Genomic DNA, 22,497 nt, shown 5'->3' with positions numbered 1-22,497 from the left:
GCCCTCCAGGACCGAGTGTGGTGACCCCTGCATTAGGTCATCCATGTATGAATGATACAATGGACGGATGGACTGATGGATGTTATAGATCGATAGATCTACAGAAATGTGATTAAACTGTAAATACTGACTGTACATTTTTTATTTATTGACTGTATGTAGTTGGTTTAGTGACAGATTCTCTTATAATGTTGGACTCATTACCCAACCTGTTCAGGATTGAAAGCAGTGTCATGGTGGATGGGTTTCCTGGCCTTTGCATACTGTAAATAGGTCAATGTTTTTTCATAAAATAATTAAAATATTTAATACATACAGTTTTGTGGTTTTGCATCTCAGTAATATTGCAAAAAAAAAAAAAAAAAACAATGTCACTTTTGGGTGTTTTATTTACTGTATATGAAACAAGGCATGCTACAGGCACAGATGCAAGACATCAGCAACTCATCATACACTGCTGAAGCTGAGCTGACACATTACATTATAATGATACTGTATAATATTGAATAAAACAAATATCTTCATTTAAAATACATTTAAGATGATCTAATATATTCCTCTCAGCATTAACTGAGCATGTGCTGTTATAGACCTGTGATTACATGTAAAACAAACTTGCTTTGCATCTCAAACAGTTAATACTGATCCAAAAACCTGACTACCTTTGCATATTATTATTATTGTATTAATGCATAGTGCATTCAGGCACATAACAGGATCACTGGCCTATCCTGGGGGGTGTTCCATAAACCAAGTTTACCAAATAAGTCAGGCTTATTTCAGTTAGTCTAACTTATTTTGAGCCAAATCACGTGACAATAAGTCAGACTAACTGAAATAAGCCTGACTTATTTAGTAAACTTGGTTTATGGAACACCCCCCAGATGTCAGTAACTATGGCTTTCATCAGTACATATTGACATCTGAGCACCATTCCTCAGTATCTATAGCTTTTATGTGCATTCTGGTCAAAAATAAAATTTGGCAATGGTAAAAGCTGCCACATGTTTTCCATAGAATCAAATATATGCCTTTGGAACTTAAACAGTCTGTATGACATTATGCATTAAATGGCTTTGCGAGGCACTGATTAAAAAAAATCACATACAGATATAAAAATTTAAGATGTAAAAATGATTATGACACGAAAAATGAATGATATAATGCTGACTGTAAACAATTTCGTAAGGAGCTAGCAGGAATGCCTTCATACCATTGCAGTGTTTAGTCACCTCACCTACAACACCAACAAAGGTTGACTTTAAACTTAAAACTACCCCCAAAATGTCTAATATTCAGGAGGGTTCTTCCAGTAACTGATCATTAAGAGTGGCATACTCAAGTCCAAACATGCTCTATAATAGATTGCAAGATGATTTGGCAATAGAAAACATGTAAATAAATATAAAATGATTCCAAAAGTAAACAACTTAAATGAAATTTTAAACCAAATGTATGTAGTGGTTTATCTCTTTAAGAAAGCCTATGGTTAGATTAACAGGATGGTTATGTCTAGTTGTGGAGTTGTGTGAAGTATGAAGGAATGAAACCGGTCCATCAGTTCTGTGTCTGCCCGTTTGGAGCGGCCACTGGAGTGTTTGCCTTCAGAGGCGGGAGCTTCATCATGTTAAAGAAGGTGACCACCTGACCAGGAACCTCCGCCAGAACACACTTAGCGAGCTCCTCTTTAGGAGTCTACAGAGAGAGAAAAAACATTAGTCATTGTATTTTCTGACTTTGAGCAGAAGAAGAAGGTCAGAGATGGCGAGAGGGGATAAGCATCATAGTGTTAGTCACAAGACAACTTAAGACAACATAAACAGTATGCTGCGCTCATGTCACGTCAGCTACTGATTGGGTACTGAAAATCATTCACATTTCTGTCAGAATATAATGTTACAAAATTTTGGACTTCTTCCACTTGATCACTGTGACAAATTTTTTTTGTGATAATAAGCACTTTTTTTTATTATTTTCATTTTTAGATTTTATTTTATTTTTTTATTTGAGTTTTAGTTTTAGTAACTTAAGCACCTAAACTTATTTTAGTTACAGTAGCTGCCATTGCATTTTGTTCATCAAATATTTCTATTTTATTTCAGCCTCATTTCAATTTTAATAGTTTTAGACTTTTAGTTATAGTTAACATTAACAATAACAATACTGGTTAGGGATTCATTTAAATCAGTAACTAAAAGTATGAGAAATACTATTAAACCAATACAACAAAATATATGGAAGCCTGTTTCCGCCAATGAATAAAAAATGAAAAAAAAATAATAATAAAAAAAATTTATCTCACAAGAATTGCAAGTTTACATCTTATATCTGAGAAAAAAAAATCATGACTGTGAGATAAAAAGGAAATCAGTCTTGTTTTCCCCTAAAAATTGATATCAGTATTCATATTATATATCATATATCATATTGAAAAACAATATGCGAGATATAAACTCAGAACTGCGAGATATAAGCTTGGAATTGTTAGGAAAAAAAGATGTTGAATTGCGAGAATTAAACTCAATATTGCGAGATTTTGCAAGAAAAATGTCAGAATTTAACTTTTTACTCAGAATTTCATGTAAAAAGGAAATATCAGGAGATATAAACTCGGAATTGCAAATCAGAATTGCAAATTTTTTCTCAGAATTGCAAGAAGTCAGAACTGCTAGATATAAGCTTGGAATTGTGAGACAAAGTCAGAATTGTGCAAGTTTTTACTCAGATTTGTGAGAAAAAAGTCAGAACTGCAAGAGATAAACTTGGAGTTGTGTCAAAAAAGCCGGAATTCTAAGAATTAAACTCAGAATTGCAATAAAAAAAGTCAGAATTCCAAGATATAAACTGTTTGAAATTGTGTGAAAACAAGTCAATATCGTGAGATATAAACTCAGAATTGTAAAAAAAAAAAAAAGGTCTGAATTGCAAAATTTAAACTCAGAATTGCAAGAAAAAAGTGAATTTTTAATATAAACTTGGAACTGTGAGAAAGATGTCAGAATTATGAGTTTGTATTCCGCAATTCTGAGAAAAAAAAGTCTAAGTACCTTTTTTATTTTTTATTCAGGGGTGGAAACAGGATTCCATAAAAATGTGCTTTAATATACTCTAAAATAAAAGCTATCTAGCTGTCGGCGACAATAGCCTTGTGGGCAGTTTGTCAACATGCAGCGCCATTGTGATCTGGGCGTCCCATGTTCAAGTCCTGGCTCACGGACCTTTCCCGATACCACCCCCCCTATCTCTCCCACTTTGTTTCCTGTCTCACTACTATCCTATTAAAACATAATTTAGGGAATTCTATTTACTTAATCATTCAATAAAAATATGTTATTGTGAATATTATTGTTACTTGTTCATCATTGTGTCAGTGATTTTCACAAAGAACAACAGTGATGAAACGCGATCTGTAGAGCAGTTTGTCCGTTCAGGGCCACTGTAGAAACATAACGGCGACTTCCATGTGAGGGGACCCGCGGTGTATGTAGATATAAACTGATAATTCTAAGGTAATAAAAACATAATGGTTAATTAAGTAAAGTATTTATACACCCCTGAAAACATAGTTATGTATATTATATTTCATTTCTGTCTAGAGATCATCTTAAATATTACACACTGCACCTTTAAAAAGGAAACAAAACGAAATGTCTGAGAATCTCGGGCTGGGCTCGTGCAGGACTTTATTCGTTCACTCGTTTCAGTTAAATAAGATCTGAGTGGTACCTCTCGATTGAAAACGCATTCGGTTTAGTTTTTCACGTTTAAAATGACTATAGCAGTGGCAGCTTTTATAGCAAAAGATGTATGGCCATTTTCTGTGGTGGAAAACCCCGGGTTTCGCCACCTGTTAAATACACTGGAGCCGCGATAAAAGCTTCCCCCATTCAGACACTTTTCAGAAAAGATTATGCCGGAACCCTACAAAGAAACCAAAGCCCAGGTATTTACTTTTGTGTATTTGTTCTAAATGTTGCTGTTATCTTCTGTGCTTCTTCTCTTTAGTTTTATTTGATACATTCAAGAAGTGTGTTTTCTTTGAGAAGGTCAAATTAAAGTTTCAGTTCATATATCTGACTGTTTGTATTTATTAACACGGTTGTATATATTTGAAGTAAATTTGAAAAATGAGTATGTAGTGCATCATCAGTGCATCGTGATGCATCGAGACATGATAATGTAATCGAACTGAACCGTAAGACCACTGTAGGTTCACAGCCCTAGTAAGAATGTTGTCACAGAAACAAATACTTTTGCAGCCCAAGGACTTTAGTTTCATAATTCAGATATGACATGAATGCAGCATAAATTCATCATGCTTTAGGAAAACCTCCTGCTTTGAGTTTCATCATCATTCAAAATTTTCTTTTGCCAGTTTGTGAAGCCATTTTATGGCAAATACGGCATTCATGAATGCCACTCCTACAACAATGATGGCTTCTTTCAATAAAACAGATGAATTTGACTGCTGTGACAGCTGAATGCTTTGTGAAGCGATAATGTGCATTAAATCATTCAGACAAGCGCATGACAGAGGGTCAGGTGCAGATAAAGAAGAGAGCCCTACGTGTTCATGTCTATGATTGTTTTGGCTCGTGTGGAGGTGGCAGGTTTATATATCTGAAGTAGGATGTGACTTGTTGGGGTAATTCTGCCAGTACACATTGGGCAAGCATTTCCCTGGGCGCCTGAAATGAAATGGACACAAAGGCACAGGTGAGAGGCTACAAGCCATAACATGCTGTAGATATATGGGACTAAAACATTATAAACACAAGTTTGGGTTGTGTTCTGCTCTGCTCAGTGTCTACTGGCATAAACAGCTATGAAAAGGGCTGGGAACTGGTACCATTAAAATAATAACAAATAAATAAAAAAATAACAGAACCGAATAACTTTTGGTTTAATAAAGAAGTACCTAAAAATAAAAAATACCTCTTGATTTCTTTCAGACAAATACAATCATGAGTTCTATAAAAAAAAAATGTCCTGGTTCTTCCAAGCTTTATAATAGCAGTGAATGGGTGTTGGAAGTTTGTAGTCCAATAAAGTGCTTCCATCCATCATAAAAAGTGCTCCTGTTAGCAGAAGGTAGAGATTATGTTTAGAAAGTTTTACATGTTTTTTTCTTACACAAACATTGATTCTCTTCAGAATGTCTTTATTGATCCTCTTGAGCCATGTGGAGTACTTTTGATGGATGGATGCACTTTATTGAACTTCAAAATCTCAACACCCATTCACTGCCATTATAAAGCTTGAAAGAACCAGAACTTTTTATTTTTCAAATTCGACTGTATTCGTCTGAAAGAAGAAACTCATGTAGAATGACTTGAGGGTGAGTAAATCATGGGCTAATTTTTATTTTTGGATGAACTATCTTTTTCCACATGTTCATTAATGCTCATTCACACCAAGAACGATAACTTTAAAGATAATTATAATATAGGTGTACTCTGATTTCTGAACAAATGACTCTTATGAGCTTTTTTTTTGTGTGATTTAAAAGCATACAGCGTGACCAGCGTAATCTAAATGATTCCTGAACAAATTATCCAGATTTTCGATCAAATAGGAGCCAGTTATTTTCAGTGATAAACGAATTGATTCACAAACAAATTACTTTTATAGGCAGTTTTTTACTCTTATAAGCTGGTTGTTTTTACAGAAACAAGAACTTATAGTACAACCTATTCCAAATGTTCCCTAAACACCCTAAACTTTATTCGTGAGTGAGAAATAAGTCGTTACTGATTGCTTGTTCATATCTTTTAGTTCAGGGACAGGCAACTTCGGTCCTGGAGGGCCACTGTCCTGCAGAGTTTGGCTCCAACCCTAAAGGTTGCCCATCCCTTTTTTAGTTAAAAGATACAGTAGTATTTAAAAAAAAAAAAGTATATACTGTATATATAACAGCATTTTAGTGCCACGTTAAAAAAATAAAAGTAATCTAAGATAAAAAATATTTAGAGAATAAAGTCGAAATTACGAGAATAAAGTCGAAATATTACAAGAGTGAAGTCAAAATACTACAAGAATAGTCTAAATATTTCAATAATAAACTTTATTCTCAAAATATTTAAGACTTTATTCTCGTAATATTTCGACTTTATTCTCGTAATATTTAGACTTCATTCTTGAAATATTTTGACAAATATTTTGTCGTGGTATTTCAAACTTATTTTCATAGTATTTAGGCTTTATTGTCATTATATTTCTATTTTATTTTTGAAATATTTGACTTTATTCTTAGTATTTTGACTTTATTTTCAAATATTTGACTTTATTTTTTCATAGTATTTAGACTTTTTTCTCGTAATATTTAGACTTTATTCTCACAGTAGTTCGACTTTATTCTCATAGTATATTAACATTACTGTCGTAATATTTTGACTTTATTCTATAAATATTTAGACTTTATTCTCTAAATATTTCGACTTTAATCGCATAGTATTTCAACTTCATTCTCATAATATTCCGACTTTATTGTCGTCATATTTCTACTTTATTGTTGAAATATTGGACTTTATTCTCATAGTATTTTGACTTTATTTCCAAATATTTTACTTTATTCTTGTAGTATTTTGACTTTTTTCTCATAATATTTAGACTTTATTCTCACAGTAGTTCGTCTTTATTCTCATAGTATTTTAACATTATTGTCATAATATTTTGACTTTATTCCATAAATATTTAGACTTTATTCTATAAATATTTAGACTTTATTCTCATAATATTTCAACTTTAATCTTGTAGTATTTCAACTTTATTCTCATAATAGTTAGACTTTATTCTCATAGTATTTTAACATTATTGTCATAATATTTAGACTTTATTCTATAAATATTTCAACTTTATTTTCTAAAATATTTTGACTTTATTGACGTAGTACTTCTACTTTATTCTCGAAATATTTCAACTTTAATCTCATAGTATTTTGACTTCATTCTCTAAATATTTGACTTTATTCTCAAGGTATTTCAACTTTATTCTCGTAGTATTTCAACTTTATTCTCGCAATATTTCGACTTTATTCTCGTAGTATTTCAACTTTATTCTCAAATTATTTTGACTTTAATCTTGTAATCTTAGATTTTTTTTGTTAACATGGCACTAACACGTTATATATATATTTCTTCCTAAAAAAGATTAAAAGAATCGTTATATGCGCAGTCAAGGAACCATAAGGATTTGAACTGTAAAAAAAAAAAAGCAATCTGATAATCGCAATCCGCATCCTTAACTTTGACCTCCATGAACATGCAAATAAAATGTTCAAAATAAACATATATCCCTCATATATGTATCAATGAAAATAAAGACATAAGCAAACATGAACGGTACTCCATGATACTCCAATTAGTTGCAAGAATAGTGCATCAAAATAAGATCTCAGAAAGCGCAAAAGAGATAGACCCCAAAAAAAGGAAAGTGCAAAGCTAGAGCAAGCTTAAATGAGTTTGTGGACTAAACCGGTTTTTCACTCACATTCTGGAACTTTCTGAAGGGCACAAACTGCACAATGTCGCGTACAGCCGGTTCTCCTGTGATAGACTTCAGTCGCCCGTCATCTCCGTCCAGAATCTCCATATCTGTGAAGTCTGCTTTGCCTACGCCCACAATGATGATTGACATTGGCAAGCGGGAGGCGGCGACTATGGCTCCACGAGTCTGATCCATGTCCGTGATCACTCCGTCAGTGATGATCAGAAGAACAAAATATTGCTGAAACAGATACAGGGGTATCAGGGACACCAAAAGACATTAAACATCAGTGCATATATATTCAGGTTTAGGTTGAACCTCACCGATGCTGTCTTCTGCTGTAAAGCCTGCTGTGCGAAACGAGCCACGTGGTTTATAATAGGAGAGAAGTTCGTGGGCCCATAAAGTTTGACCTGAGGAAGGCACATCCTGTAAGCCTCCACCACACCCTCCACACCTATGGAAAGAGAAATACATATTGCTTTTTATGCATATCATTTCCTGTCACGCAGGTTAAAAAGAGTTAAAACTGATAACATACCCGCACAGAATGGATTTGCGGGATTGAAGTTGAGAGGAAACTCATGAGACACCTAGAAATGAAAAAGAGCAATAATAAATGCAGGCTTCTGGGAGTTTGTCACAGTAACAACAGCAGATGGAATTTCATTTACCTGCCATGAAGGTGGAATCTGGGCACCAAATCCAAACGCAGGAAACATTTTGTCACTACAGGACATGAAAGAAAGCATGAGAACTAGTGTTTTTTAAATGATTTTTTATGATTAATAACATGTTCCTGGTGTTCTTGTACCTGTCATAGTCCTGGACCACAAGGCCAACTGACCAGATGGCTGAGAGATATTCATTCACACCTTGAGGACTGATGTAATGTAAAGAATCAGGTGACCTGGGGTCACCATTTGACCCTGTGAAGTCTATGCCCACCTGGAAGAGAAGGAAGATGTAATATAATTCATAGAGACATAATATATGCAATATAATTCTATGCAATTATGCCTGTTATTTTTTTATATATTAATTATATATAAATAAATAAATTAATAAATCCATATAATGCATTTCATTTTATTATTAGTATTATTATTGTTTTTATATTATATATAATACATTTATATTATTCAAAATATTGCTCCAACGGGAACACGTTTAATTCATAGAGACATTATACAATTATAAATAATATAATTCTATGCAAATATGTCTGTATTTTTATATATCATAAATAATAATAAAAAATAATTTACATGAAAATATCTCAAATTTATTTATTATTTACTATTATCATTCTATTATTGTTTTTATAATTAAAATAATACATTGATTTTTATAATATATTATACAAACTTGCTCAAACAAGGAATTTAATTCATATATATGTAATATATTCTGTTTACACAAAAATGTATGTCTTTTTATATAAAATAAATTGAATAGATCAATAAATAAATTACTTATATTAGAAATATAACGTGGAACTCCAACGTTAAATTTAATTCATATACAGACATCATATATATGTCAACAAATATAATTCTACACAAAAATGTATGTCTTTTTATATAAAATAAATTGAATAGATCAATAAATAAATTACTTATATTAAAAATATAACGTGGAACTCCAACGTGAAATTTAATTCATGTACAGACATCATATATATGTCAACAAATATAATTCTACACAAATATGTTTGTCTTTTTATATATAGTAGATTAAGTAAATAAATAGATTGCTTGCATTACAAATCCAACATGTTTAATTATTTACTTTTATTTATTATTTTGTATTATGAAAAACATTTAGAATAGTTTTTAGAATAAAATTCTATGCAAATATGTCTTTCTTTTTATATATCATCAATAAAATAAAAATAATAATTAAAAATAATTTATATGAAAATCTCATTTATTTTATTTTTTATTTATTGTTATTATCATTGTATTTTTGTTTTATAATAAAAAAATACATTGATATTGTTTTTATAATATTTTTAATTTTTAAATATGTATGTATTATATTAGATATAAAACATTTGTTTTATTTATTTACATTTATTATTTTGTACTATTATTATATATTTAAAAAACTGTAATTCTATGTAAATATGTCTTTTTTATCTTAAATAAAATAAATCATTAAAAAATTATTTATTTGAAAATATCTAAAATAGTTTTTATTATTATTATTAGCTATTATCACTGTATTCTTGTTTTTATAATATATTCTATAATTTTATATATATTCCTATATATATATATATATATATATATATATATATATATATATATATATATAAATTTAATATTTAATTATATATATATATATTTAAATATTGAATTTTTATAGATACATTATATATGCAATGTTTTTATGATAAACTAGTTAATTGTATATGTATAAATAAATGTTTTTTTGTGTGTTTGAAAATAAATAGATGCCTTACAGTGAAATTGATCTGGCAGCCTCCCATGATGTAGTCCAGAAAGGTGTATTCCCTGGTAATCTAAAACAGCAAACACAACCAAGTCCAGAAATGTTTGCATTGGGTTTAATATCAATGTTGACAATGAAACCAGACAAGTATGTTTAATTGAAACAGTACCTGACAAACTTTCACACTCACGACTCCTGAGTTCTTATAATTTTTCTTCTTCTGTTTCTTCTTACTGTTTATGCACTCAAACTCAGCCTGTAGACACAAATCAGCTCTTTAGGTCAGAAACTTTCACCCATTCACCAAGTACTGAAATCAAAAGTGTGTTGAGGATCATCTCACCGGAGCCGTGCGGGTGGCATCTTGCAGACGTTTCATATTAGTCTCAAAAATCCCTATCAAATCATGAGATCCATCGTTGTCGTAATCGTAACATTCAACCTAAATAAAGAGGGTTGAAAAATACAGCATGAAGTGATCTGAAGTGAATGATATTGGAGGGTAAAAGAGAGGGGAATTTAAAGAGGCCATGCAAAAAATTCCTCCAAATGAAGAACCATAGCACAGGTCTATAAGTCTCTTCATTCAAAAATTAGTAAGACACCACCAGAACAGCACAGCAAACAGGAGAACTCTAAATGAGTGGATAGATGAAAGATGTTGGACGCCCTGACACTTTCCAATGCCCACGTTTCATAAGGTTAGATATATGAAGAAACCTGTTGTCAAAGAATATTTTAGCAGCAGTGTGTTCTCTGAAACCTTCACTAAGTCTTTCTGAGAAAGCAGCATCATTTGAAATACAGCCATCGACAGTATTCTGAAATCAGATCTATTATTTAATTTAGAATATTAGTTTTTTTGTCTAAAAATAAATAAATGAAAAAATTACAATCAATTATATACAACTTAACATTTTCTTTTGAACTCCATGTCTTACTACTGAAAAACTGTAATTAACAGTATTCTGAACTTATTTTATTTGATTTACAGTAATTCTGTTTAATATGTAATGCAAAATAATAATATGTAATATAAAATAATAAAAAATAAGATTAAACATTTAAATAATTACAATTAATAATGTACACTTCAATAATAATATAACATTTTTAATTTTCCCTTGTACTCCATGACTTTATTAATATGATTTACAGTAACTGTTTAATATGTAATACAAAATAAATAAAAAATATATAATTTTTGAGTAAAATAAAACATTTAAACAATTACAATTAATAATTTACAATTTAATATTATACATTTACACTAACTATGTAATACAAAATAAATAAAAATGTAATTTTATAAGTAAAATAAAACTTTTAAATACATACAATTAGTATTGTTCAATTTAATAACAATATACAAGTTAAAAATGTGTTTGTATTCCATTAATTACTAAATAAATACAGTAATTAACAGTATTCTGAACTAATTTTATTTAATTTACAGTAACTTGGTTTAATATGTAATGCAAAATAAATAAAAATTTAATTTTATAAGTAAAATAAAATGTTTAAATAATTACAATTAATAATGTTCAATTTAATAACAATATACAAGTTAAAAATTTTCATTTGTACTCCGTGACTTACTACTGAAATACAGTAATTAAAAGTATTCTGAACTCATTTTATGTACAGTAACGGTTTAATATGTAATGCAAAATAAATAACAATATATATACTTTTATAAGCAAAATAAAACAATAATTACAAATAATAATGTACAATTTTATAATAATATACAAGTAAAAAATCATTTGTATTTCATGACTTACAACTGAAATACAGTAATTAACAGGATTCTGAACTTATTTTAATTTACAGTAACTCTGTTTAATATGTAATACAAAATAAATAAAAATAATATATACTTTCATAAGCAAAATAAAACATTTAAATAAAACAAATAATAATGTACAATTTAATAATAATATACAAGTAAAAAAATCATTTGTATTTTATGACTTACTACTGAAATACAGTAATTAACAGTATTCTGATCTCATTTTATTTAATTTACAGTAACTCTGTTTAATATGTAATACAAAAAACTATATATAGAGAATTTTATGAGTAAAATAAAACATTCAAATAATTACAATTAATAATGCACAATTTAATAATAATATACATTTTAACATTTTCATTTGTATTTCATGAATAACTACTGAAATACAGTAATTAACAGTATCCTGATCTCATTTTATTTAATTTACAGTAACTCTGTTTAAAATGTAATATGAAATAAATAAAAAATATTTATATATAAATATATAACATATATAATTTAATAAGTAAAATAAAACATTTTAATAATTACAATTAATCATGTACAATTTATTAATAAAATACAAGGATAAATGTTCATTTTTATTCTTAGACCACTGAAATACAGTAATAAACAGTATTCTGAACTTATTATTTGATTTACAGCATCTCTGTTTAATATATATTCAAAATAAATAAAATTAGATTTTTAAAATATTTTTATATAATTACAATGACATATTCAATTTAAAAGTTACAATTTGTTTATTTTTTAATTATTATTATTTTAATAATATAATTTGATATGTTTATGTTATACATTTATTTTATATATTCTATTAAATTACCTTTATTTTTATAGTAATATCAGCAAATTTCCATGCCTCTTTCACCCTCATTACATTTTAATGAGTTATTTTAAAAAAATGGAAATAATTAAATTCTACCTATATCATGCTTTTATGTTTTATGTTTTTTTTTTTTGTTGTTGTTTATTATTTCTATATAATTTATATAGTTTATATAATTTTAGTATTTTTATAATGATCGGAAATTATTTGGATATGGCTTCATTAAAGTTCGGCATTAACCTTTCAAATAAAACGTTAAGGTTTTAAAATGAACAGATACAAATGCCACTGTTTCCTCAGAATGACTCTTCTAGCTAAAGAGTTCACAACATGAAAAGGGTTGAAATGACCTCATTCTGGAAACAACAGTTTGACAGAATAGCTCCCATCTACTGATCTATGAAGGACAAACCAGCAGCTATTCAGTGACAAACACACATTTACAAATGAAACAGCCATTCTGATGAAAAATACCTGCTCATTTCCCGACAGTTCCTTTTAAGATGCTTTTGCAAGAAAAATCACAGTTATAAACACTGATTGTAAACCAACACCTTCTGACTGCCAAACCAAAGCAAAGCCAGAGTTTTACATCCTCTACAATCAAGCCAGAACAATTACGGATTGTTAATCCAAGAGGACGGCATTTTATACGACACTTGTGTTAGCAACAGACAGCCTTTTAAAGGATAACTATTGCCAAAATGCAACCTGAGCTGTTTTTTTTTACTGTAAACGAGACAAACTTATATCTAAAAGCATAATTACGACAAACAAGCCATTTTTGAGATTGACCGTGATTTCGTTTTTTGTGGTCAGTGGCCGGTGAATGGGAGTACTAGGGGCATAACTTTGAGCGCATCAAAATCGATATTTTTACAACACTAAGAAGGCTCGACACACCATGAAACTTTGCTCGAAGTATCGCCTGGGTCTCTACACATGAACTCGAGCATTGAGAACATTGTTTGTGTACACAGAGTTTACTAAAAAGAAAGGTTTTGAACAACTCACTTTCACTGTTTGAGTTTCCGCTCGCAGCCATCTTGCCAGTCAAGAGGTGTCGATCTCCGAATGCGAGTAGTGTAAAGATGGATAGCTCCTAAAGCATATTTCCATATAAATGCACGGCTAATTCGTTGTTTTGTCGCAAGTGAAAAACAATATTAACCTTCTAGTTGTAAAAAGAGCCTCATATAAGCCTAATATTTCGTCCTATGGAGTCCATTCATTCGCATTCGGAGATCGACACTTCTTGACTGGCAAGATGAATGAGAAAAGTGAGTTGTTCAAAACCTTTCTTTTTAGTAAACTCTGTGTACACAAACAATGTTCTCAATGCTCGAGTTCATGTGTGGAGACCCAGGCGTTACTTCGAGCAAAGTTTCATGGCCACTGACCACAAAACGAAATCACGGTCAATCTCAAAAACGGCTTGTTTGTCATAATTATGCTTTTAGATATAAGTTTGTCTCGTTTACAGTAAAAAAAAAAAAAAAAGTCCAGGTTGCATTTTGGCAATAGTTGTCCTTTAATGGTATGTTTAAAGTTAACTTTTATTACAACCAATGGACACAGACTCTACCTTGATTGGTTTCTCCATGTCTCCAGCACAGAGAGATCGTAGAGGGATTTTAAAAGGCCTCCAGCAAGGATTTAAGTTATTCTTCACCACCTGGTAAAAGATAACCATTAACATTTACTGTAAACATTAACACCAAGCATTCAGAGTTAATACTCCACATCTACATACAAACACACAACACACAATGCATACCTCAGTTCTGTGAGCAAGCTGCCAGCCTGTTTCTGTCTGCCTGTAAAATTCCAGGTAGGGGTCTGATTTTCCAAAGAAGTCCTGCAAGGAAACCCAAGTTTATACACAAATGCAATTTACAGTTTAAAAGTAAAGCAAATTCACAAACTCACATCTCATGTCTTACCTTTTTGTCCAGTTTTCTGGCCTCCATCTCAAAATTCACAACTCTGTTGTCCTTGATTTCCTCTGCACTGATCTGCAGTGAATATAAACAAAGATTTGTTTGATTCGAGTCTTGATTTTAATGAGTTGGCAGACATTTCAAAGTGGTTATCAATATTTTATAACTGTGTATCTGTGAAGTAGTTTCAGGTTTGTTGACCTCATATTTGCACGTTTGTTGACCTCACATAATATAATTTTACTTCCCAACCTGAGGCTAATATAATTTTTTTTTAAAGAAATGCATACTTTTATTGACCAAGGATGTACTAAATTGATAAAAAATTACAGTAAATATAAACAGTAAAGTTTTTTATATTCTAGTCATCAAAGTATCAAAAAAATGTTGTTTTAGCAAAATTATTAAGCAGTACAACTGTTTTCAACATTGATAATGTATGTTATAATAAATGTTTCTTGAGCAAATCAGCATATTAGAATGATTTCTGAAGGATCATGTGACACTGAAGACTGATGCAGAAAATTCAGCTTTGCCTCACAAGAATAAATTACATCCTAAAATATATTCAAACAGAAAACAGTCATTTGTAAATTGTAATAAAATTTCACAATTTTACTGTATTTTGGATCAAATAAATACAGCCTTGGTGAACCCCAAATTTTTTAACTGTATTATACAGTATATACAAAAGTTTGGGATTAGTAAGATGTTTAATGATTTTTAAAGTAGTTTGTTATGATCATTATAGCTGCATTTATTTGATCCAAAATACAGAACAAACTGTAAAATTGTGAAATATTATTGCTATTTAAATTTGTGGTTTTCCAATTTAATATATTTTAAAATAGAATTTATTCCTGTGATGCAAAGTTGAATTTTCAGCATCATTACTCCAGGCTTAAGTGTCACATGATCCTTCAGAAATCATTCTAATATGCTGATTTATAATCATTTTGGAAACAGTTGTGCTGCTTAATATTTTTTGGGACCTGAAGTTTGTTTCAGTATTCTTTGATAAATAAAAAGTAAAAAAAAAAAAACAGTATTAATTCAAAATAGAAATGTTGTGTTACAATATACACTACTATTCAAAAGTTTAAGGTCAGTAAATTCTTTCTTTCTTTTTCAAAGAAATTAATACTTTTATTCAGCTGAGATCTGTTAAACTGACACAAAATGATTATAGTAAGTAAAGAGTTATATTGATAGAAAAGATTTCGTTTTTAAATAAATGCTGTTTTTTAACTTTTTATTGATCAAAAAAATAAAAGAAAAATTATCACAGCTTCCAATAAAAACACTGATAATAAATCAGCATATTAGAATGATTCTGAAGGATCATGTGACACTGAAGACTGGAGTAATGGCTGATGAAAATACAGTGCTGCATCAAAGAAATAAATGATATTTTAAAGTATATTAAAATAGAAAACCAGTATTAGAAATTGCAAAAATATTTCACAATATTACAGTTTTTTTCTGTATTTTTGATCAAATTCGGTATCTTGATCAATACACCCTTAATAGTGAGCATAAATCCATCATCCTTTATTACTGACTTATCCACAATAATCTGATTCTTTATGCCACAACAGCTTTATAGAAAAACATTATTCTCTAGCAACCACATTTAAATTAAATATGATGAAAAATATCATGGACATTCACCGTAATCGTTCCCTTTCCTGCAGGTCTCTTGTTCTTTAGCACCAAAGGTCTTGTCAGCTTGCTACTGGAAACAATCTGTGTAGAAATGTAGAAAATAAAACACATCAGACAATGTCAATGAGGGAAAATGACTTCAAAACATTTCGTTCTGAATCTAGAGTTGTCTTACCTGACCCAACGAGCACTCGAACTCGCCCAGAAAGTCGTCATCATTCAAATCAATGGTTTTATTGTCAATATCATAAAGGCTGAATCGAAGTTTCTGAACAACCTCGAAGTAGTAATCGACGACAAACTTCTTAGCAAATTTTGGGCTTAAGCAGTTCTTAACTCTCTCAGTACGGTCGACCTTTGAAACAAAAGAATCAGATTACCAAATATGCATAGAGAGTCACACTAATATCTGAACTATTTGCACAACAAACAACAAGTGAACCTCAAACCACTGGTTTCCTGATGTGTTCATGTGCAGGACACACAGCGGGTCAGATTTGGACCCCACATCCATATCCAGCAGGTTTTCACAGGAGACCGTCAGCTCCACCTTGGTCACACACGACGCTGCCATTGGACTGGTCTGTTTACATGGAAACATTACATAGAAACTTGGTGAACGTGCCATGAGAACTGAAAGCATTTGAGATAACTGTATTTCCTATGCCACAAACTGGCAGACAATATATTAGGAACAATCCTGTGGTTTCTGTATTTTCCTTCATGCTTGACAACATTGCTTGGTGTGGCCTCAGCAAGCACTATTTAAATAGGTGACCCTGCACCACAAAACCAATCATAAGTAGCATGGGTATATTTGTAGCAATAGCCAAAAATACATTGTATGGTTCAAACTGATAGATTTTTCTTTTTAATGCATGTTTAATGAAGATATTTTGTACATTTCTTACCATAACTATATCAAAACTTAATTTTTGATTAGTAATATGCATTGCTAAGAACTTTAAGGGCGATTTTCTCAATATTTAGATTTTTTTGCACCCGACAGATTCCAGATTTTCAAATAGTTGTATCTCTGTCCTATCAAACCACACACTTATTTATTCAGCATTCAGATATAAGTATAAATCTTATAAAATTGATCCTTATTACTGGTTTTGTGGTCCAGGGTCTCATTTGTACTTATACAGATACTCTCTCAGTCAAAAGTTTTTGCACAGTAAGATTTTTAATGTTTTTTAAAGAAGTCTCTTCTTCTCACCAAGCCTGATTTTATTTTATCCTAAGTACAGCAAAAACAGTACATTTTGAAATAGTATTACTTTTTAAAATAACTGTTTTTTGTTTTAATATAGTTTAAAAAATTTAATTTATTTTTTGTGATCAAAGCTACACTTTCAGCATCATTAGTGCAGTCTTCAGTGTCACATGGGCCTTCAGAAATCATTCTAATATTCTGATTTACTGTTCAAGAAACATTTTATTATTGTTATCAATATTTATAACAGTTAAGTACATTTTCTCAGGATTCTTTGATGAATAGAAAGATCCAAATGTGACCCTGGACAACAAAACCAGTCATAAGGTTAAATTTGACAAAACTGAGATTTATACATCATATGAAAGCTCAATAAATAAGCTTGAAAAAATTGATGTATGGTTTGTTAGGATAGGACAATATTTGGCTGAGATACATCTATTTGAAATCAGAAATCTGAGGATGCAAAAAAATCAAAAAGACTGAGAAAATCACCTTTAAAGTTGTCCAAATTAGGTTCTTAACAATGCATAATACAAATCAAAAATTACATTTTGATATGTTTACAGTAGGAATTTTACAAAAAATCTTCATGGAACATGATCTTTACTTAATTTCTCAATGATTTTTGGCATAAAAGAAAAATCAAAAATTTTGACCCATACAATGTATTTTTGGCTATTGCTACAAATATACCCCAGCGACTTAAGACTGGTTTTGTGGTCCAGGGTCACAAATGTCAGCATTTATCTTTCTTAAACGATACCATTTAAAAGCTTGGAGTCAGCAATTTTGTATTTTTAAATAATTCAAATGAATCAAAAGTGATGATAAATACATTTAGATTTTTATCTTTTGTTAATTAGTTCTTCTGCACTTTTTATGCATGTTGCATGTTTACATTTTTAGCTGTTTTCAACATAATAATACATGTTTTTTGAGCAGCAAATCAGAATATTAGAATGATTTCACAGGAATAAATTTGATTTTAAAATATATTCAAATAGAAAACAGTTATTCTAAATAGAACTAATATTTTTAAAATGTTACTGTTTTTGCTGTACATTGGATCAAATAAATGCAGGCTTGGTGAGCAGAAGAGACTTATTTAAAAATAAAAAATAAAAACATTAAAAATCGTACTGTTCAAAAACTTTTGACCGGTAGTGTATCTAGATATATACATTAACTGACTTAATTTCTTAGGGCTAGTTGTTAGTACCTAGACTGGAAAGAAAAATACTATGAATGAGCATGTTTTAGTTTCCCACGCTGCTCATTTGTTTAATGAGCCAAACTTGTCAGAACACATTCTGACTGAATCCGACCGGTTCTGTAGCTAAAGAGCTAAAGAATAGCAACGTGTGTTTAGTTTAAAATCAATAATGGATTTATTTAGTGTTGCTGATGTTATAGTTTTATTTTTTTGTTTTTTTAAAGCCCATTTCATTTAACAAAAAACTATTCCACAAATCTACTCGCACTAGTTGCGACATTCACACTGTTCACTGTTTACACAGATTACTCAAGTCTCTCTTAGGCAAATCATTTGTTTAAATTAATATAAATACGTTGTGTATAGAACAGATTACACTGAGTAGGAAACATTAGAGTATATTTAATCTATTAGGATTTACACTGTACAATTCTGTAAGTTTTATTTTATACACCATGTAGTATGTTTTTGTATTTTCCCTAGATTATATAGTTTTAAACAATACGATTTTAACTATATTTCTTGCTACAACATTGCAGCTCCACATCACCTGGAGTGGATTCAAACAAATAAATGTAAAGGTTTATATAAGCGGCTAACCGGTTATACTTTGTACTATGCATATAATCACAATAAACCATATTTTAGTGTATAATCTGCTTAATGTGTGAATTATACAGTAGTGTGATTGATAGGTGTTGTTTTCATGCAGAAGGGTGTGTGTATGTATCCAGAATTCGCTGTAGGCTACAGTAATTTAAAAAGAAAGCTTGAGCATGATAGGAGGTGTGTGAGGAGTCACTAGGCGATTTTGTGTGGGAGGAACAATGGAGGCTTTTGAACGGAAAACTTTACTTAATATCAGTGTTGTCATCACATGTCAGATCTTAACTGATCATAGATTTCACAAACTTTTTACAGGTGGTTATTAAATGAAATAACATTTAAGTTATTTACATTACTGAAAATAGAGTGGTAGTATCAAATTGCAATATAGCACAATGTTGTCTACATGAATAGCATATTTGTGTACCGTGGTATGTGCATGAACTCCAAGGTACTTCCTAGAATTCCTGGATCATATCCAAAAAGAAACATGGTATTACCCTGGTACTTTTGTTGTAGTAACAAACAGCCAATTATACATAACACAGTATAATTGTTATTATTAGCATATAATAAATCTAGAAACAACTTAAATAACTCGCTTATCTATTAACCTACACTACCGTTCAAAAGTTTAGGGTCAGTAAGACTTGTTATAGTCTTTAAAGAAGTCTCTTATGCTCATCAAGGCTGCATTTATTTGATTAAAAATAGAGAAAAAACAGTAATATTGCAAAATGTTTTTACAATATAAAATAATGTTTTTTTATTTTAACATACTTTAAAATAGAATTTATTCCTGTGATGAAAAGCTGAATTTTTAATAATAACAGCTGTTACTCCAGTCTTAAGTGTCACATGACCCTTCAGAAATCATTCTAATATGCTGATTTATTATTAGAATGATGAATGTTGGATAATATCAACAGTTGTGCTGCCAAATGTTTTTTGGAACCTGTGATTTTTTTTTTTTTCAAGATTCTTTCATGAATAACAAGTTTAAAAAGTACAGTGTTTACTCAAAATATAAATATTTTATAACAACGTAAATTATTTATTATTAACTCTTAATAAACTTTTAATTATTAACTTAATACATCCTTGCTGAATAAAAGTATTCATTTCTTTAAAAATAAAAAAATGAAACAATAAAAATGTACTGACCCCAAACTTTTGAACGGTGGAGTATATTCAATAATAAATCCACATGGCATAAACGCCTTTTTCTATTGTGTTTATGAAACACATGAAATATGAAATATTTACTCAAATTCAGCCACACCTTATTTGTATTTATTGCCGTGACGTCATCATCTGTTATGACGCTATGATATACTCATACAGCTATGGAAATAATTGCGACATCTACAGCAACGCTGTAACGTTAGGATATTCATTTTATCCCATAAAAATAGTCTGAATAACTTACCTTGAGTAACTTAGTTGGTGTCTGACTGCGCAACTGTGGTACTAACGTTGGTTAGTTTCGGTTTGGTCTGCTTTCTTTTTCCTTGTGTTTCAGTCTCCTCGATGCTCTGAAGAAGTTTGCTGTTATAAATGTTGTTAGAAAGAGCAACCGAGTCCGTAAAATCTGAGGTAAAGCGTCTGTTTTGATCCGTTTTTGTGGGAGTAGGACCGTTGCGTCGCCCCTCTGACGATATACTGCGCATGCGCAGTGGATTAGGAAACTACTGTGACAGCGACTGCCAGTGGGAGTGTCCCTACTACACACTAACGCAAAGATAGTTTGTTTCGGTTGTTAAATTGTATCTATATATTTTATTTTGAACATTTCGAAATTATTTGTTGAATTATATTACTTAAATGAACATATGGTTAATCTAAATTATTTATAAAATGTTTTATGTTTTAATAACCGGACTTGCTTCGTGCCTCTTTTGAGTAATCCTAAAAAAATCAAAATACACAACTTCGTGATAAAGTGCTAAATATAGTTTATATTATATCAGTTAAAAGATTAGTATTGTTTTTTAAGTCTCTTCTGCTCACAAAGCCTGCATTTATTTGATTCTAAGTACAGCAAAAACAGTAAAAATCTGAAATATTTTTTTCTATTATTTTCTATGTGAATATATATATATATTTTTTTTAATTATTCCTGTAATTTCAAAGCTGAATTTTAAGCATCAATACTCCAGTCTTCAGTGTCACATGACCCTTCAGAAATCATTCTAATATACAGTTCAAGAATTTTTTTTTATTATTATTATTTTCAATATTTAAAAAGTTTTTTAGGATTCTTTGATGAGTAGAAAGATCCAAAGATCATCATTTAACTAAAATAAAACGCTTTTGTTACATTATACACTACACCATTCAAAAGGAGTTTTTATTATTTATTTTTATTTAGCAAGGATGCTTTAAATTGTTCAAAAGTGATGATGAAGACATTTATAATGTTACAAGATTTCTATTTCAGATAAATGCTGTTCTTCTGAACTTTCTATTCATCAAAGAAACCTGAAAAAAATTCAACTTAGATGTTTTCAACATAATAATAACATTTAAATGTTTTTTGAGAAGCAAATCAAATTCAGCTTTGAAATCACAGGAATAAATTGCATTTTAATATATATTCAAATAGAAAACTGTTGTTTTAAATAGTAAATATATTTCAAAATTTGACTTGTACTTTGGATCAAATAAATGCAAGCTTGCTGAGCAGAAGAGGCTTACAGTGCCTTGCAAAATTATTCATTCCCCTTTATTTTTTTTTATTTTTTTCACATTTTGTGAAACATCAATCTACACTCCCTACTCCATAATGGCAAAGCAAAAAATAAGTTTTTAACATTTGTGCAAATTTATTAAAAATAAAAAACTGAAAAGATCCCGTTGCATAAGTATTCATACCCTTTTCTGGGACACTCGAAATTTAGCTCAGGAGCATTCATATTGCTTCTAGATGTTACTACACTTCGAGTGGAGTTAAACTGTGGCAAATTCATATGGATGAGTATGATTTAGAATGGAACACACCTCTCAGAAAAGGTCTAACAGCTGAAAATGTCCAAAAAGTCCTGAGGTCAAGATAACTGCCTGTAGAGCTCAGTGACAGACTTGTGTTAAGGCAATGATCTAGGGAAGAGTTCAGAAAAAAAATCTGCTGCATTGAAGGATCACAGAAGCATGTAGCCTCCATTATCCATAATGGAAGACTATTGGAACAACTAGGACTCTAGAAAATGTCTGCCAGCCCCCATCCAAACTGACAGAGCTTGAGAGGTAAAAAGGTGAGGCAAAGAATGGCAGATAATTGCC

General features: G+C 30.3%; 1 protein-coding gene across 2 annotated transcripts; it reads right to left on the bottom strand.

The window, feature by feature from the left end:
* Positions 1 to 371: 371 nt before the first annotated feature.
* On the bottom strand, positions 372 to 20,859 carry cpne3 (copine III). 2 transcript variants are annotated; one of them, XM_073831085.1, is made up of 17 exons: positions 20,645 to 20,859; positions 16,617 to 16,757; positions 16,350 to 16,529; positions 16,181 to 16,255; positions 14,513 to 14,584; positions 14,347 to 14,427; positions 14,155 to 14,244; positions 10,286 to 10,384; positions 10,112 to 10,198; positions 9,953 to 10,012; positions 8,300 to 8,433; positions 8,160 to 8,214; positions 8,027 to 8,078; positions 7,809 to 7,942; positions 7,489 to 7,725; positions 4,568 to 4,688; positions 1,557 to 1,695 (listed from the first exon to the last, which is right to left on the bottom strand). In XM_073831085.1, exons 2-16 carry the CDS (start codon positions 16,746 to 16,748, stop codon positions 4,578 to 4,580), a joined length of 1,599 nt encoding a protein of 532 aa, XP_073687186.1. In that variant the 5' UTR covers positions 16,749 to 16,757; positions 20,645 to 20,859; the 3' UTR covers positions 1,557 to 1,695; positions 4,568 to 4,577. The 2 variants fall into 2 exon arrangements, with proteins under 2 accessions (XP_073687185.1, XP_073687186.1); XM_073831084.1 differs by lacking the exon at positions 4,568 to 4,688 and having other exon boundaries at positions 372 to 1,695.
* Positions 20,860 to 22,497: the final 1,638 nt, after the last annotated feature.

Source organism: Garra rufa, chromosome 24, assembly GCF_049309525.1.
Source record: "Garra rufa chromosome 24, GarRuf1.0, whole genome shotgun sequence".
Taxonomy (NCBI): Eukaryota; Metazoa; Chordata; class Actinopteri; order Cypriniformes; family Cyprinidae; genus Garra; species Garra rufa.
The sequence above is the reverse complement of the archived record's forward strand: the minus strand, read 5'-3'. Positions and strand labels throughout refer to the sequence as shown.